The sequence below is a fragment of the Podarcis muralis genome, chromosome 16 (assembly GCF_964188315.1).
Source record: "Podarcis muralis chromosome 16, rPodMur119.hap1.1, whole genome shotgun sequence".
In the NCBI taxonomy this organism is placed as follows: Eukaryota; Metazoa; Chordata; class Lepidosauria; order Squamata; family Lacertidae; genus Podarcis; species Podarcis muralis.
This window is the reverse complement of record NC_135670.1, coordinates 24,696,363-24,712,768: the sequence shown is the minus strand read 5'-3', so window position 1 is coordinate 24,712,768 and position 16,406 is coordinate 24,696,363. Positions and strand designations below refer to the sequence as shown.

The window sequence follows — 16,406 nt, the reverse complement described above, 5'->3', positions numbered from 1 at the left end:
GAGCCGGGTGGTGCGCGTAGGGGCGGAGCTAGCCTTGCTTGTGAGGAGACTTTCTTTTCTCCTCAGGGTGGATTCCTCTTCTCCTACTGGCTGCGGGAGGATAGAGGCGGTCCCACTGGCGGAACCGTGATTGGCGGCGGCTCCCGAAGGCTAGATGACAGCGGGTCGCGCGCTTGTTTGATCGCTCGCGGGAACGGGGAATCTCGCGCGGTTTCTGCGAGCGCGCGAAACTCAGTCTGGCCGGGATGGCGTATTGGAGAGGCGGCGGGCGGCGTCGCCGGTGGGGAACGGAGCCCCCCGCAGAAGGCGGCGAGGGAGAGGCGCCGCCGCGGTGAGGAAACGGGGTCGGAGGGGGCCCCTCTGAACATGTACAGAGTGTCATTTGGCAGGGATTGGGGGTTTTATTGGCGGGTGGGGAGCACCTGAGCATGTGCAGAGTGCGTTCGCCGCAAGGGCAGGGTTGCCTCTGAACCTGTGCAGAGTGCAATTCTCCTGAATCCGTTGGGGAAGTGATTGGCATTTGTGGATCCTCTGAACATGTGAAGAGTGCATTCACGGTCACAGGAACCCGGATATACTCATAGTGTATTTCTTGGGGAAGGGATTTGCATTTGTGTAAGAACATGGAAAATAACTGCCCTGAGACCTCCGGGTACAGGGCGGTATATAAATTCAATTAATAATAACAATTAAATTCCCCAGAGTGGCAGGGGAAACCTAGCCAGATGGGCGGGGTATAAATACAATTTTATTTTATTTTATTTTATTTACACCCCACATATCTGACCGGGTTTCCCAGTCACTCTGGGCAGCTCCCAACAGAATATTAAAAACACAATAAAGCATCAAACTTTAAAAACTTCCCTAAACAGGGCTGCCTTCAGATGTCTTCTAAAAGTCAGATAGTTGTTTATTTCTGATAGTTGTTTATTTCTGATAGTTGTTTATTTCTGATAGTTGTTTATTTCAGATAGTTGACATCTGATGGGAGGGCGTTTCACAGGGTGGGCGCCACTACCGAGAAGGCCCTCTGCCTGGTTCCCTGTAACCTCATAATAATAATAATCTGGGTATATGAACCTGAAAGTGTATCCCAGATTGGATCTCCTTAACTACTAGAAGGAGCTATAGGCCAGAACCTTTTCCATAGTGCCTCACTCCCATCGATCCCAAGTGGGATCAGACAAGCCCCATTGCACACTAATTTAATTAATTTCTTTATATTATTATTATTATATTTCTATACTGCCCTTCATCTGAGGATCCCCGAATGGTTTACAATATAAAAACACAAAGATGCATTACGTAGTAACAAAACAAACCAGTAAACCCCCACATACAGTTTAAAGGGCCATATATTATTTAATTAGCCAAAGGCCTGGGAGAACAGGAATGTTTTTACCTTAAACAAGATTTTTATGGGCTTTGGGAATGATTAAAATATGAAAGGTGGGCGTTACTGTATAACTTGGTTAGAAATGGATATTTTAAACGTTTCATTATTTACTGTATTTTTAATGGGTTTGTGCTGTATATGGCTGCAAACTGCCTTGGGAGGCATTTTTGCCTAAAAAGTGGTTTTAAAAGTCTATTAACTAAATAAAATAATGTCAAAGAGCACCTGCCATTTTTGTCAACAAATGAAGGCGTCTCAGATGCCTGCAAAGGGATTTTCCTATAGGACCTAGAGCTGAAATAAACACCAGCCTGTAAAATAAACACACACAAAGGTGTGTACAGAGAACATGTACACATTGAATTTCCCTCACCCTTGAAATTTTTCGGCTCTTGGTCCTACAGCCTGTTTTTTGTTGCCATGGGTGATCAGTTTTTATGTCACATTAAATGCATTTATTTGAAGCATTTTGTGTCTTGCTTTATCTGAAAAAGCTCAGAACAGCTTGTGAAAATCAGTAATAAGGTAAACTAAGTAAGTGTGAGTAATTTCCACGCCAATTTTACATTATAAAATACAGTTATTTACTTCAGTTGGAGAATAAAGTATTTTTATCTCCAACCACTAATAAATCTATTTGCTTCTAGCTTCTGGGGTATTCAAACATATTTTTGCAGCCTTTAGGACTAGAAGCCTGTTTTTCCTTTTTTTATTTGAAAGTTGAGTCATGGGAAACCCACTTATGTCCCTGGCTACAACCACTTTGGTAAGCTGTGTAGCAAAAGTTTTTTTTCTTTTCACTGTTCTCAGTGTTTGCTCCAGCTTCTGTTCTGTGTGGTCCTGATGTTTCTTCCCTTCTCTTGCCACAGGGATGATAGCGCCTCGTTTTCTGCCCTCAAGCGTTTGGAGCGCACCCAGTGGACTGACAAGATTGATGCACAATTCGGGTTTGAGAGGATGAAAGAACCAGGCGAAAGGACAGGATGGTTGATCAACATGCACCCTGTGGGTACCGGCACATTTTCTTTTAGCATCTCACTTGTAAAGCTCAGACATGATTGTTTTGCTAAAGAGCAGCAGCAGCTAGAGTATTGGGCTAGGACCTGAGAGACCAGGGTTCAAATCCCCTCTTGGCTTAACCTTCCTCACAGGGCTTTTCTGGTGATAAAAGGGGGCAGGGAGAGCTATAGATGCCATCTTGAGTTCCTTGTAAGAAATGAAATAACAATAGCATGCTTAAATTAGTTGATTTCTGTGGTTGCCATAGAGGGAGTTGTGAGAAATTGAGTTAAGAGCAGGCCATTCCAAAGACTGCGTCATTGGAAGGTTCAGTATGGAGAACGAATGTTGTCTGCAGTTGGCTAAGATAGGGACAGAAAATGACCTTTGGTTTTACTGCCCCAGTTGAAAAATCTACTAATAAGGTTCATTGCATGACTATGCTTAGCCCCACTCACTTGTCCTGTCAGGGTGACATCACAGTAATACACTATATGATACAACAAACCCCAGATTGCCCTTAATGTTAAGAATTTCTCAATGTCAACATAAACTGCCTGGAGCCTTCATTTCACCACACAGGCAGCTTAGTACTTCACACTTTGTATATTAAAGTTTTATACAGCTTATCCGTGGTTACTTTTCCTCCATTCTTTCCAGGCGTGGCCCGCAATTTAAAGCTTCATGTCTGAGCACCCTTTTTTTCCCCTCCAGACTTTTCCCCATGAAAACTCACTCTTTAAAGCTCGATCAGAGCAAATGTTAAATTCACGGAAAACATGAATTGATGTTGGCTCTGATTGAACTTTAAAGAGTGGGTTTTCGCAGGGAAAGTTCAGGGCAAACGAAAACACTTAGACAAAGAGCGGAGCAAAAGGTAAGTGTGGATAAGCTCATGGCTGATGTAACTCTTCGCTCAAATTGAGACCTGAAACGATATAAAGGGACAACAACATGAAATTAAAATGAAAACTTATTTTTCAAGAAACTGTGTGATTCCAGGATACTGAGAATCCTGCTCCAAGGTGAAACATTACTATTATTGGTAATTGTAGATTAGTACAACTAAGGAGTCGGACAACAATATAGACGTAAAATGAAGAGTCCTATGTTGAGGAAATGGCATTGTCTGTGTGTTTGATTGATCTTGCTGCCCTTGTCTGATTTAGACGGAGGTGTTAGATGAGGATAAACGTTTGGTCAGCGCTGTGGATTACTATTTCATTCAGGAGGACGGAAGCAGGTTTAAGGTGAGTCCAACAGAGCAGTGTGAGACCAATTAATGGCAGACCAATTAAGAGCCTACTGGAAATTTGAGGAGGGAGCAGGGTGGGGAGGTGGTGGGACATTTTAACATACGCCAAATCAAGCTTCTTGCCTTCCTTTCGATGTGGGAGTCAGCAGAGCAGTGGTTTTCAAACTATGTCCTCGTGAGCCCAGAACCGAGAGGGTAATCTAATTTGGCCTATTTATTTAACTTCTATTCGTAAATGAAGCTAAGCTGTCAACTGAGCCTGATGTTGTACTTACAATTCATTGTTGCTACTGAACTTACAAAACTGAAAATCTTCCACAGAAAAGTTAAGCAGTGGAAAACTTTTCAGTACATTTTCCTCCCTGCCTTCGTAATGTATGATTGCGTGGGGCTCACTGTTTTTTGTTTGTTTCCTAGGTGGCACTGCCCTATAGGCCATACTTCTACATTGCAACCCAAAAGGTTAGTATAGACATCCCAGAGACTTGTACCTGAAATTGCAGTCCTTGAATGAACCCTTCCACCATTTGAAATGCTTTAGCTGTAAGCATGCCATACAAGGAAGGAGGAGGGACGAGGCAGGCTAAAAAGCTCTGATTTCATGGCCGCTATGCTTGGTTTGTGATTTAACATTAAAGGGGTTCCTTGGAAATGAAGGGCTCTCAATGAGAAGCTTAGCTGCTGGTGAGCCTCTGAGCCCAATTCAAGATGTTGATACTAGCATATAAGGCCCTAAATGGATTGGGACCCAAATACCTAAAAATATCCCAATATCAACAATCTTGTTGGGCAGGTGAGGCCTTGTTGCTGGCACCATCAACAGGGGCTGCCTAGTTAGCATTAACACATGACAGGGCCTTCTCGGTGGTAGTTCCCCATTTGAGGAATGCCCTTCCTGCTGAAGTGTGTTTGTCTCCCTTGTTATTGTCTTCCAGGAGGAGATTAAAAACATTCATGTCCTCCACCCCCACCCCACCATTTGATGGCTGAAATGCAGTGTTCCTGGCAGCCCTAAGATAACTGGCTGAAAGCATGTTTTTAAACCGTTAAAAAAAATAAAGAAAGAATATGGATGTGTTTGCTCTTTCAGGAGAACTGCTAGGGTATAAATGAAATAAGTCAAAATAATCAGCAATGGGTGTCTAATTGCAGAAGATTGTTGGACACGTTTTAGTTGCATTCTCAGATCAACAGGGAGGCCCAGCAAGGCAAAGCTTCCCACTTGATTTGAGTGGACCCCTTCCATTGGCCTAAATTCCTCCACAGTGTAATAAGGCTGACCTTTGACACCTGATAGACAGATATAGGATCCCCTCCAGTCTTCTGGTTGTGAATTGTTTTAACTGATTCTGATGCTGTATTTCTATATTGCACTCTGGGACCTTATGGTGAAAGTAGGGTAAAAAAATCCAGTTTATAACAATTATTTAGACTATACCATGTGGCAACTGTTCCGTGAGGATAGAGCGCGTGGAAATAATTGTGATTGGGTGGGGTTTGGGCCTGTGGCCTCTCAGCGTCGCTGATGCCTGGTTGTCTCTTCAGGGTTGTGACCGAGAAGTGTCGTCCTTCCTTTCCAAGAAGTTCCAGGGCAAAATAGCAAAACTGGACACTGTACCCAAAGAGGACTTGGACCTGGTGAGAAATGCCTTTGCTGATATGGCTGTAAATGTTTTAGTTGCCCAAGCATTTAGGAAAGGAGGGGTGAACTGTTGGAGTATATGGAGATGGTGAAACTGATGGGGAAGATCTGAAACCAGGAAGATCCAAGCATTTTCTAAAGACTGGAGTAAATACGTAATTTATTGAAATATGTAATTTACCCCTGTAAACAGGGATGTAATGACACTTGTAATGTGGAATTATTTATGATAATTGTGGTTATATAACAAATGGATACATGGAACCCATGGAGGGAGGGAAGGAGGTCCGAAGGTTCAAAAGAACCTTGTATTTTAATGTTTGAAACAGTTATGTTTTATATGTATAAAATTATTAAAAACTCAATAAAAAATTAGGGGGGGGGGAGAGGAGGGGTGAAGGGGTTCAAAAAAGCTGTGGTCTACAGGCTGCCCCTTCCTAAGTGTGACTCCAATATTTTGCCGACATCGTTAAGCACCAGGCAAATACTTTTTCGTTTCCCCCTTTTTTTCTTTTTATTTGTACATCACCTTGAGATTTTGTGTGTGTATGTAAGGCAATTAATTAATGGTAATTACCCCTCTAGTCTCCAGTTGGTATTATTTTGCTTCATCTTTACTTCCTCCCCCCACTAGTCCACACGCATCTCTTAAATGAATTCTTCTTTAAAGCTTGCCTTCTTTTAATGCTCTCTTTTCCTTTTAGCCAAATCACCTGGTTGGCCTGAAGCGGGCCTACCTCAAGCTGTCTTTCAACACGGTGGATGACCTGGTAAAGGTGCGCAAGGAGATCACACCTGCTGTGAAGAAAAACAGGGAACGGGACCAAGCGATGGACACTTACACCGCTATGCTGACCAGGTAGAGGAGCTTCCTTAGGCCCACGGTCATTTCCATTTGGACTGAGTCAAAAAGACCCATTTGAGCCGTTTTGTGCCCGCCAGGTCTCCCCATTTGGCCCGCCAAACCGCAGCCACGTGCCATACATCTGAGATCCTATATGACATCAGTAATGGAGCAGATAAAGACATGCCTGGTCCAAAAGGGGCTTTGCAGGCACTGCTGATCAGCTGATCACTGGGGCTTCTAAAGTGCTGTGCCTTTGCTGGCATGGTTTGACTTCAATGCATGGGTAAATGCAGGTTGCCTGACATCATTGTGATGACTTGTGGTAGACAGGTGGGGGAGACAAGGATGTGGCCCACCGCGAACAGATGCAGTTCCCTGTAAAAAAATAATTATTTGATTTTAAATAAAATAAACAAAATACAAACAATTCAAAGTTGAAATATCAAGATTACTCTGTATCTCCCCCCACTTCCCCCCATCCTTTCCATGGGTCCTAATGATAATATTTACAACAGCATATCAATATTTAGAAGAGTTTGGATTTGATATCCCGCTTTATCACTACCCTAAGGAGTCTCAAAGCGACTAACCATCTCCTTTCCCTTCCTCCCCCACAACAAATACTTTGTGAGGTGAGTGAGGCTGAGAGACTTCAGAGAAGTGTGACTGGCCCAAGGTTACCCAGCGGCTGCACGTGGAGGAGCAGGGAAGCGAACCCAGTTCACCAGATTATGAGTCTACCTCTCTTAGCCACTACACCACACTGGCTCTCTCTGAAAAAAATTATCCAAATTTTTATTGTCCTAAATTACCCATACTTTCTGTTACTTTACAAGTGTGGTTAAAGTCCTGCTAATGTTTTAACCTGCTTACAGTGGTCTCGTATGTAAATTATAAACTTTTCCCATTCCTTATTAAATTTCTTGTCTTCTTGATTTCTGAGCTTCCCAGTTAATTTTGCCATTTCGGCATAGTCCATCAACTTGGTTTGCCATTCTTCTCTAGTCGGAATTGTTTCTTTCTTCCATCTCTGGGCTGTGGACAGATGCAGTTCCCTACCTCTGCTCTATTGCTTCTTCCTCAGGTGTGTGTGTTTGGACTTGCAAGGGATTATCCTGGTGCAACCCAGACAGGTGATCTGCTGCCCTAGTTACTAGTCCATGAGCTGGGAGTGTCCCCAGCAAGCCTCAAACATTTCTTCCAGGCTCTGCCCAGACTCGTTGCTGCCAAGCCAATAGGGCTGCTTTCCGCTGATGATCTCTCATCCTTTGGCTCTCCTATCAAGCAAGCCACAGAGCTTACAGAGCCAAACATCTGGAGGCTCCATAAAGAAGATTTCTGCATCCAAGCGGGAGACTGGAAGAACCAGATCATGGGCCTTAAATGTGGTTCATGCACATTTCTGAGTGATGGGGAAAGAAGCCCCAGAGAATCAGCTCCTGCAATGCTGCAACAATCAATAGTAGTAATCATCATCATAATTATACCGCTGATATGCCAAAATGGCTTCTAAGCCATTTACAGTTGCAGAACAATACTTCTCTTCCCTGTCAGTCCTGTGTGCAGATAGACCTAATAATCTAAACCAGCTCCTTCTCCTTTGCAGTGCCCTTGCTGGGAACAGCTTGTCCAGCAAGGAGGAGGCTCCCTCCAAGAAGACCGCTGACCAGATGGACAACATAGTGGACATGCGGGAGTACGACGTCCCCTACCACATCCGCCTGTCGATTGATCTGAAGATCCACGTGGTGAGCAGCAACTGGGGGAGACCCGCCTTCTTTCCTACCTTGATTCCCAAACAGCTAGATACAAAAGCATTGTGCCAAAAGTTCTAAAAATGCATTTCCAGATTTTTAATTGTGGCGGCTAGGGGTTGAGCCTTTGCTACTGGCCGTGGACCCTACCTCTGCGTGACTCTCCCGGTCCCTCTCCTCCCATGACAGGCTCACTGGTACAATGTCCGCTACCGAGGCAGCAGCTTCCCACCCGAAATCACCCGCCGAGACGACCTGGTTGAACGGCCAGTGAGTATTCCTGTGGGGCAGAGCTCCTGTCTCAGCACCTGTGTGTGTGTGTTTCCTTCACTTGCCAGCTTTGTTTTGGTTTTTTATGCTGCATCTGTCACCAATAGCCAAATGTCTTCAGGATTCCTGGGTGCTGTGTGAGTCTACAGCATGGGTGAGGAACCTGAGGCCTAGGGCTGGAATGAGGCCCTCCCTAGTTTATCTGTTTTGCCCCTCGGGACTCTCCATGGGCCATACCTCTGGCCCAACCCGCTGTTAGCATTTGGCCCTCAGAAAGTTACCCACAAAGGCATGTGGCCCTCAAGCTGAAAAAAGCTGCCAGTCCCGGGCTCTTCTTCTTTGGCAATCACTTGTAGCTGAGTAAGATTGTCTTCCATAAACATGGTTTTAACAGTGAGTCTGTAAGTGACTGTGGAGGCCTATTCTGGATCCACACATCCTTCCACAGTGGGGAGGGACATAGGTTTCTGGGCAGGAGTTGATCACAGTGAGGGTTTGCCAAGCATGCCTTCCTCTTAGTTCGTTTCTCCCTTTCGTCCTGAGTTTGAGCGTCTTCAAAGTCTATGACACCTTTGATAAAGGCTGTTCTCCAACTGTAGCACTCGCAGGCCAGTGTTTCCCAATTTTCGGTGTTTATACTACATTTTTTTAGATTTGCCTTGAGTCTTTAAACCTCTTTTGTTGACCACCAGCATTACGCTTTCCATTTTTAAGTTTGGAATAGAGTAGTTGCTTTGGAAGACGATAATCAGGCATCCGCACAACATGACCAACAAGGTTGATGTTGAAGAATCATTGCTTTGACACTGGGGATCTTTGCTTCTTCCAGTACACTGGCATTAGTTTGGCTGTCTTCCCAAGTGATATGTAAAAATTTTCAGAGACACCGTTGATGGAATCTTTCGAGGAGTTGGAGATGGCGTTGATAAGCGGTCCAGGATCTACAGCATCCCAAAGCCTGTGGGCCCAAATGTCTCTAGCACCTCTAGCGTGGGCCTGGTGCACTTGCAGGAAGTGGATTTTGCAGATCAAGGGTGGAGAACCTGTGGCCTTCCAGCTGCTTATTGGACTACAACTCCCATTATCCCTCTTGGCCACGCTAGCTAAGGATGATGGAAGCTGGAGTCCAACAAGATCTGGAGGGCCAGAGGTTCCCGCATCCCTCTTGTTGATGAAGAGATGTTATTGCTGTATTGCCCTGAGTGGAGCCCAGCATCTGGTAGTGACTTGGAAATTCCAATTCTTCCTAGGATCCTGTCGTCCTGGCCTTTGACATCGAGACCACCAAACTCCCTTTAAAGTTTCCTGATGCAGAAACGGACCAGATCATGATGATCTCCTACATGATTGATGGCCAGGTAAATCAGGGCAGCTGCCTCCATGGCTGGTGACATTGCAGAACAAGCCAGAATAAATGCCCCCCTTAAGCCATAGAAATGGAAGAGTATGGAACAGCAGGTGACCCTGAACTTCTGGCTCCCAATTGAAGCATAGAACAGGAGGTGGTTTGGGAAGGTGTTTGTGGTGGGGTGGAGAAAGAGTCTACCCCGGGTTTTGTTTTCATAGTCAGGACTTCCTACTCGGTGACATCTTAGTGGGGGCGCGGGTGGCGCTGTGGGTTAAAGCACAGAGCCTAGGACTTGCTGATCAGAAGTCGGCGGTTCGCATCCCCACGACGGGGTGAGCTCCCGTTGCTCGGTCCCTGCTCCTGCCAACCTAGCAGCTTGAAAGCACGTCAAAGTGCAAGTAGATAAATAGGTACCACTGCAGCGGGAAGGTAAACAGTGTTTCCATGCACTGCTCTGGTTCGCCAGAAGTGGCTTAGTCATGCTGGCCACATGACCCGGAAGCTGTACGCCTGCTCCCTCGGCCAATAAAGCGAGATGAGCGCCACAACCTCAGAGTCGGCCATGACTGGACCTAATGGTCAAGGGTCCCTTTACCTTTACCATCTTAGTGAGAACTGATAAGGTAACGTCGGTTTACTCTTTATTGCTTCAGTTAAGCAAAATTTCCCTTTCGCTTCTTTCTTCCCAGGGTTACCTGATCACAAACAGAGAGATCGTTTCAGAGGATATTGAAGATTTTGAGTTTACTCCCAAACCGGAGTATGAGGGGCCTTTCTGTGTCTTTAATGAACCAGATGAGGTAGGTAGGCTTAATTTTGAAGGCCAGTTTCCCCTTAAAATCACAATACAGTGAAATCGCGGGATTCCATTGGAGTCAGAGGGTTTTGGCCACACGTTGCAGGTCCCGTTTGTTACCTTTAGCGACATAAGTGTGTTCTGCATAGCCTTCGTTTTGCTTGTAAGCCTGAAGGCAAGGACTATCTTGTTTTGTGTGTAAACCACTCAGGAAGCCCTTTTCTTCTTTTGGCAGAAGAGCAGGGTACACAAATGCTGTAAATAAATATAAAAAGGGGGGTTCTATATGTACTGCTCCCTGGTCTCCCCATCCCATTATTTTACCCTCTCCAATTACCAGACTACATAATTTGGAAACCTGAACAAACCACCATGCAGATAAATGCACCTTTCCCAATGGTTGCAGAATGTGAGAGGTGGTGTTTGGTGGACACACATAGTACCTTTGGTTCCCTGGCAGAAAAGCTGGTCATAAGAAGAACCTAGCAGGAGAGGGGATTATTGGTTTGTTGTTCATATTTTTACTAGGTATTTTGTGATTTTTATATTGTAATTTATGTTGTGAACTGCCCTATGAGCTACGGATGAAGGGAAGTATGCACATCTAATTAACAATAACAACAGGCATCTGAACCATTGACAATAAATGACCTTTTATATTTGTTTTCCCTCCTCTTGTTTTAAAATCAGGCCCACCTCATCCAGAGGTGGTTTGAACATGTTCAGGAGACCAAGCCAACCATCATGGTGACATACAACGGAGACTTCTTTGACTGGTGAGAATTGAGCGAACTCGGTTCTTGAACCTTGTGGGTGTCCAGCTTTTTAAATGTTTAAAAATGATATTGGGTTTATTTTCATTTTAATGGGAAAACCATGCTTTACCTTCTGGGGAGCAAACTTGCCTGCTAACCTGCCCTCCCCCTGCAACAACCAGCTGCAGGAATTTTTTGTTGCAATGCCTAAATAGTGAGATCTGTAGAAGCTCCCTGGCTTATTTTGCTTTAACTGTCTCCAGGCCCTTTGTGGAAACCAGAGCAGCAGCTCACGGGCTGAATATGCAGCAGGAGATCGGATTCCAAAAGGACAGCCAGGGGGAATACAAAGCTCCTTCGTGCATCCACATGGATTGTCTCAGGTACATGATGATCAGCCCCTCTCGCCAATCTCTTTCTTGGGGCTTAGTCTGATGGAGGTGGGAAAGGGCCCAGCCTTCATGGCACATCCAGAGAAAACAATTTGTATTTGGCACCTCACTGCACCATGCTTTTGACTGTTGCCCCATCCGCACTCTACATTTAAAGTGATGTTGTGCCACTTCAAAGAACCTCCCCCAAAGAATCCTGGGAAAAGCAATTTGCTAAGAGTGCCACTCTTCTCCTTTTGGGGTCATCCATTTGTCACTCAGAAACGTGGACATGTAGTTCCTGACAGAGTCAGGAAGGATGGCAACACTGTACATGCCTTTTTTCCGCTGTCCGGCAGTTAATATCGCATGACCGTCCCTCATTTCTGATTGACATGCGCAAAAAAGGAAAGGATGCTTCATTGCTACACTTGTACCCTTTGTCTAGCGCTGATCTGTCCTGAACAGTACGGATCAGATTAGACACAATCCTTTCTATTTCGTGAGTTGTCTTCTCCTTTTGTTTTCCTTTGGCTGGGGTGCGTCAGGGAGAAACGCTTCAGTTGTACTTTTTTAAAAAATAAATACTCTTTGAAAAGAAGCCTGTACCGTTTCATTTGACACAATCCCAACTAGACATCATGTTGTGTTAACAGACAGCTTTAAGCAGCCATGGCTTCACACACACACACACACACACACACACACACACACACACCTGGGAACGGTAGTTTGTTAAGGTTAAGAGATCCTATTCCCCTCAGAGCTTCAGTTCCCAGAGTGGTTTAACAACCAATTCCTCTACGCAGGGAACTTTTCACATCAGACAGGGTCATGGTAAGGTGTAACGAACTATCAACACGCCCAAGAAGAACCTACAGCAAACAAAAAACACGCAAAGGTTCTTCAGCAGACATTTCAGTTGGATCAGGACAGAAGGTTCCCTGGATATATAGGAAGTGGCCCTAGCCTTTGACTTGTATTCCAAAGTAAGCTTAGGTTGACTCTGTCTCATAATAGTTCTGCCCTGCTCCTTGTAAACTGGGCTGCCTCTCCCGATTCAGCAACCAGTGCTGTGGCTTCTGTTGGCAGGTGGGTTAAGAGAGACAGTTACCTCCCAGTGGGAAGCCATAACTTGAAAGCAGCAGCCAAAGCGAAGCTGGGCTATGACCCCGTGGAGCTGGATCCTGAAGAGATGTGCCGGATGGCTACTGAGGAACCTCAGGTACTTCAATTACCCCTGTGTGATTCTGTCGTGTCTCTTTAACTGGGATCAGCCATGGCGGATTCCCCACAATTAACGGCAGAGGGAAAAGAGAAAGGGAATGAGTTCCCTTGGCCTGCTGTGCCCCTAAGAGGCCCTGGCCAGAATTCACCCTCCCTCCAACATCCAGGAGGATTGGATAACATGTATAGGAATTGTGCAGCTGTGGTTGCAAATGTAACATTTGATGCAGTGCACTCTGGAATCCCTGCAGAATCTAGAACAATTTGGCTTTCGCTGTAAAATAAAATGCTAATAGTTTGACAACCAGAGAGAGAGAGAGAAATTTCTGCTGTAGACTTAGGAATTGGAGAAGCTCTAAGGGAGGTTTCTGATATTCAAGGCTTGCTCACAATTCCAGCCCCCTCTGCCTTTGTGCATGTGATACTCCAGAGCAATTTATAGAAGGTTTATGTGCTCCACGCAGAGAATCATGGCTTTCTAGGTGCAGAATGCTAGAGCTGTACATTTAGGGAGCTATTCCTTTAAAGCAATCTTCTCTCCGCAATCAGTTTTTGTTACGTGGTAGAATGTCAAGTGCCTCTAAATGATTAAACCACCAGCAGCCAACATGCATTGCACAGGCCAGCAAGGGATAGTTGGGCATCTGGACAAGAGCCCTGAGACCTATAGGCCTGGCTAGGGCATAGCCATGTATCTTGCCTGCCTCTCTTGACATTCTGCTCCCTAGCTTTCTAGGCTAAAGGCAAGATCACACCAAGAGCTAGAAAAGCTGTCAGCGGAGTGTAGCCACTGTATCGTAATTTGAACTTGATTTGTGACTCACTGGCCTAAAAGCTTGACCACCAGTGGATACAGCTTCTTAAAAGGATAATAATAATTGTGCTATCAAATTGGCTTTCAGCACTGACCATTTTCCATTGTTGCTGTTTTTTTAATTGTTAACTTTTACATGCATCCAAGGATCCTCCTTTCAGTCAGCACTCCCCATATAAATCAAGCTGCTTAAATGAATATTTGCATGTAGGCAACATGCAGACCTTTTCCTTGCATGGGGAGGAGGAGGCCATGTTGAACTTGCAGCGCCTGCGCTCAGATGGAGCCACACTTGCTGGCAAGTGCAAAATGCTTCCATGCCGCTTCCTTCCTTCCTTCCTCCAGACTCTGGCCACCTACTCAGTGTCCGACGCTGTTGCTACTTACTACATGTACATGAAATACGTCCACCCTTTCATCTTCGCTTTGTGCACCATCATCCCCATGGAGCCCGATGAAGTGAGTAGAGTGGAGCCCAAGGCTCAGTTACTTCCTTATTTTGTAAAATTTAAACACCAGTTGATTGTTTAAAAAAAAAACCCAAAGCAGTTTGCAAAGAGAATAAAACAATAAAATTATTGGCAAAACAGAAGAGGGCCTTCTCGGTAGTGGCGCCTGCCCATCAGATGTCAAGGAAATAAACAACTATCTGACTTTTAGAAGACATCTGAAGGCAGCCCTGTTTAGGGAAGTGTTTAAAGTTTGATGTTTTATTGTGCTTTTAATTCTGTTGGGAGCCACCCAGAGTGGCTGGGGAAACCCAGCCAGATGGGCGGGGTATAAATAATAAATTGTTGTTGTTGTTGTTTATTATAGTAAAAAAAAAAACTCTTTAAAACGCTTATCAGATAAAATCAGCAATAAGCTACAAACAGATTAAGAGATATACCAACATTCTACATGTCTGAGAAAGCTTGTCTGCTCAAAAATGTTTTTAGTAATCACCAAAAGGAGTACAGTGAAGGTCTCTACTAATGTAGATTATCTCACTATATGTGGCCCCTTGGTTGTTCCAAGATTCCACTGTCAGACAGATGTTTTTTAGTCTTTCAGGTCGGCCTGGGCAATATATCAAAATATCGCCCAGGACAGGTATGAGGAACAGCCGGCGATGTCAGCTTCACTCAGTGGTGTATTGCAGGTGACATCGCCACCCCTCCCAAGTCCCTCTGCTAGCAGCGTCTGCTAGAGTGCCTTCCTTCCAGCAGCGCTGCTAGCAGAAGGGACTCAGGAGCGGTGGCAGTTTCACCCATAATACACCGCTGAGTGAAACTGCCATCGCACTCTGCCCCTCATATAATGCAGAGGGAAAAACAAGCTGTGTCGGCGAGGCACCAATACAGCTTGTTCCTCCCTCTGCATCTTTGAACTGCTCAACTGAGGAGTGTGCAGCTGCCCTTACCTCAGTCGAACAGTTAAAGGAGCCCCCAGCCCAGCGCTGGCTCCCGTGAGCTCTGTGAAACTGCTCAGCTAAGAGGAGCGTGGTTGGCACTCCCTGCAGCGAGCAGTTAAAGGAGCCCTGAGGCTGTGCCCACTCCCCCATGAGTGGCAGGAGCACCGGAGCTGACTCAGATGCAGAGCAGGAACCTTCCCGATCCCCAGCTGAGCTGCGCAAACAAGCTGCGTTGTCTGAGCCCGTGAGGGCCTGTGTGAAACCGCCTCAGTTCCTGAGGTGAGAGCTGGGGCAGTTTCACCAGGTGTCTCACAGGCAGAGGCCGATGCAGCTTGTTTTTTCAACATCGTGGTACAGTGGTAAGAACTTAATTCGTTCTGGAGGTCCGTTCTTAACCTGAAACTCCTTAAGCTGAGGTCCCACTTTAGCTAATGGTGCCTCCCGCGCCGCCGCCACGCAAGTTCTGTTCTCATCCTGAAGCAAAGTTCTTAACCCGAGGTACTATTTCTGGGTTAGTGGAGTCTGTAACCTGCAGCGTCTGTAACCCGAGGTACCACTGTATATCGCCAAACCGATATCTTTGGCTGGCGATACACCGCAATGTTTAAAAGCTGTTATCGCCCAGCCCTACTTTCAGGTACCTGAAAGCTCTCTGGCTTGATTTCCCCCCTCCCCTGCGAGAGACCAAATTCCCCCTCTCTAAGTTCCCTTTTGCCACCAGCCCTCATCTCTCTCTCTCTCCCTGCAGGTGCTGCGAAAGGGCTCAGGGACTCTGTGCGAGGCGCTGCTGATGGTCCAGGCCTATCACGCCAACATCATCTTCCCCAACAAGCAAGAGCAGGAGTTCAACAAGCTCACTGAGGATGGGCACGTGCTGGACTCGGAGACCTACGTCGGGGGGCACGTGGAGGCCCTGGAGTCGGGGGTCTTTCGCAGTGACATCCCTTGCCGCTTCAAGATGGTACGAGTCCCGCCCTGGAAGGAGACTTCTTGAAAGCTCATGGGGGACGGCAGGGGGTGCCAGGATAAATCCCCTCCCCAACCCCCGTTCTTGCCAGACATAAAGCAGGTAGCTACAACAAAGTCCAAACTGTCCCCCCAAAAAGAGAAGTGTCTGACCCCATGAGGCTGGTGATAGAACATCTGCTTTGCATGCAGAAGGTGCCAGGTTCAATCCACAGCATTTGCAGGTGAGACCCAAGAAGAGCCCGCTGGATCAGGCCCATCTAGTCCAGCATCCTGTTCTCAACAGTTGCCAACCATTGGGAAGCCCAAAAGAATCTGAGTGCAAGAGTAACTCCTCTGCTGGTGATTCTTCCCGGCAGCTGATCTTCCAGAGGGAGGGAGCACACTTCCCTGTAGCTGGTGGCCAACAAAGGCTGCTGGAGGAAGACCTACGACCCGATCTTGTGGATTACAAAGAGCATAAGACCTTCCTTTGCAGATTTGTTTCCACCTGCCCCATGTGGCGCCATGTTCCCCCGGTGATTTCAACTACACTGTCTTTGCCTGGGGAGAATCCTTGGTGAAAATTTGTCA

General features: G+C 46.0%; 1 protein-coding gene across 1 annotated transcript in view; it reads left to right on the top strand.

Moving 5' to 3' along the window:
- Positions 1-188: 188 nt before the first annotated feature.
- Positions 189-16,406, top strand: part of POLE (DNA polymerase epsilon, catalytic subunit) — a 52,125-nt gene continuing 35,907 nt past the window's right edge. The window contains exons 1-15 of the mRNA XM_028709151.2: positions 189-331; positions 2,266-2,401; positions 3,565-3,645; positions 4,068-4,112; positions 5,196-5,288; positions 5,997-6,151; positions 7,746-7,887; positions 8,083-8,163; positions 9,414-9,521; positions 10,201-10,311; positions 10,998-11,083; positions 11,326-11,445; positions 12,526-12,658; positions 13,820-13,933; positions 15,616-15,828. Coding sequence (XP_028564984.2) covers positions 246-331; positions 2,266-2,401; positions 3,565-3,645; positions 4,068-4,112; positions 5,196-5,288; positions 5,997-6,151; positions 7,746-7,887; positions 8,083-8,163; positions 9,414-9,521; positions 10,201-10,311; positions 10,998-11,083; positions 11,326-11,445; positions 12,526-12,658; positions 13,820-13,933; positions 15,616-15,828 — 1,704 coding nt within the window. The 5' untranslated portion in view covers positions 189-245. The remainder of the gene's footprint in view (positions 332-2,265; positions 2,402-3,564; positions 3,646-4,067; positions 4,113-5,195; positions 5,289-5,996; positions 6,152-7,745; positions 7,888-8,082; positions 8,164-9,413; positions 9,522-10,200; positions 10,312-10,997; positions 11,084-11,325; positions 11,446-12,525; positions 12,659-13,819; positions 13,934-15,615; positions 15,829-16,406) is intronic.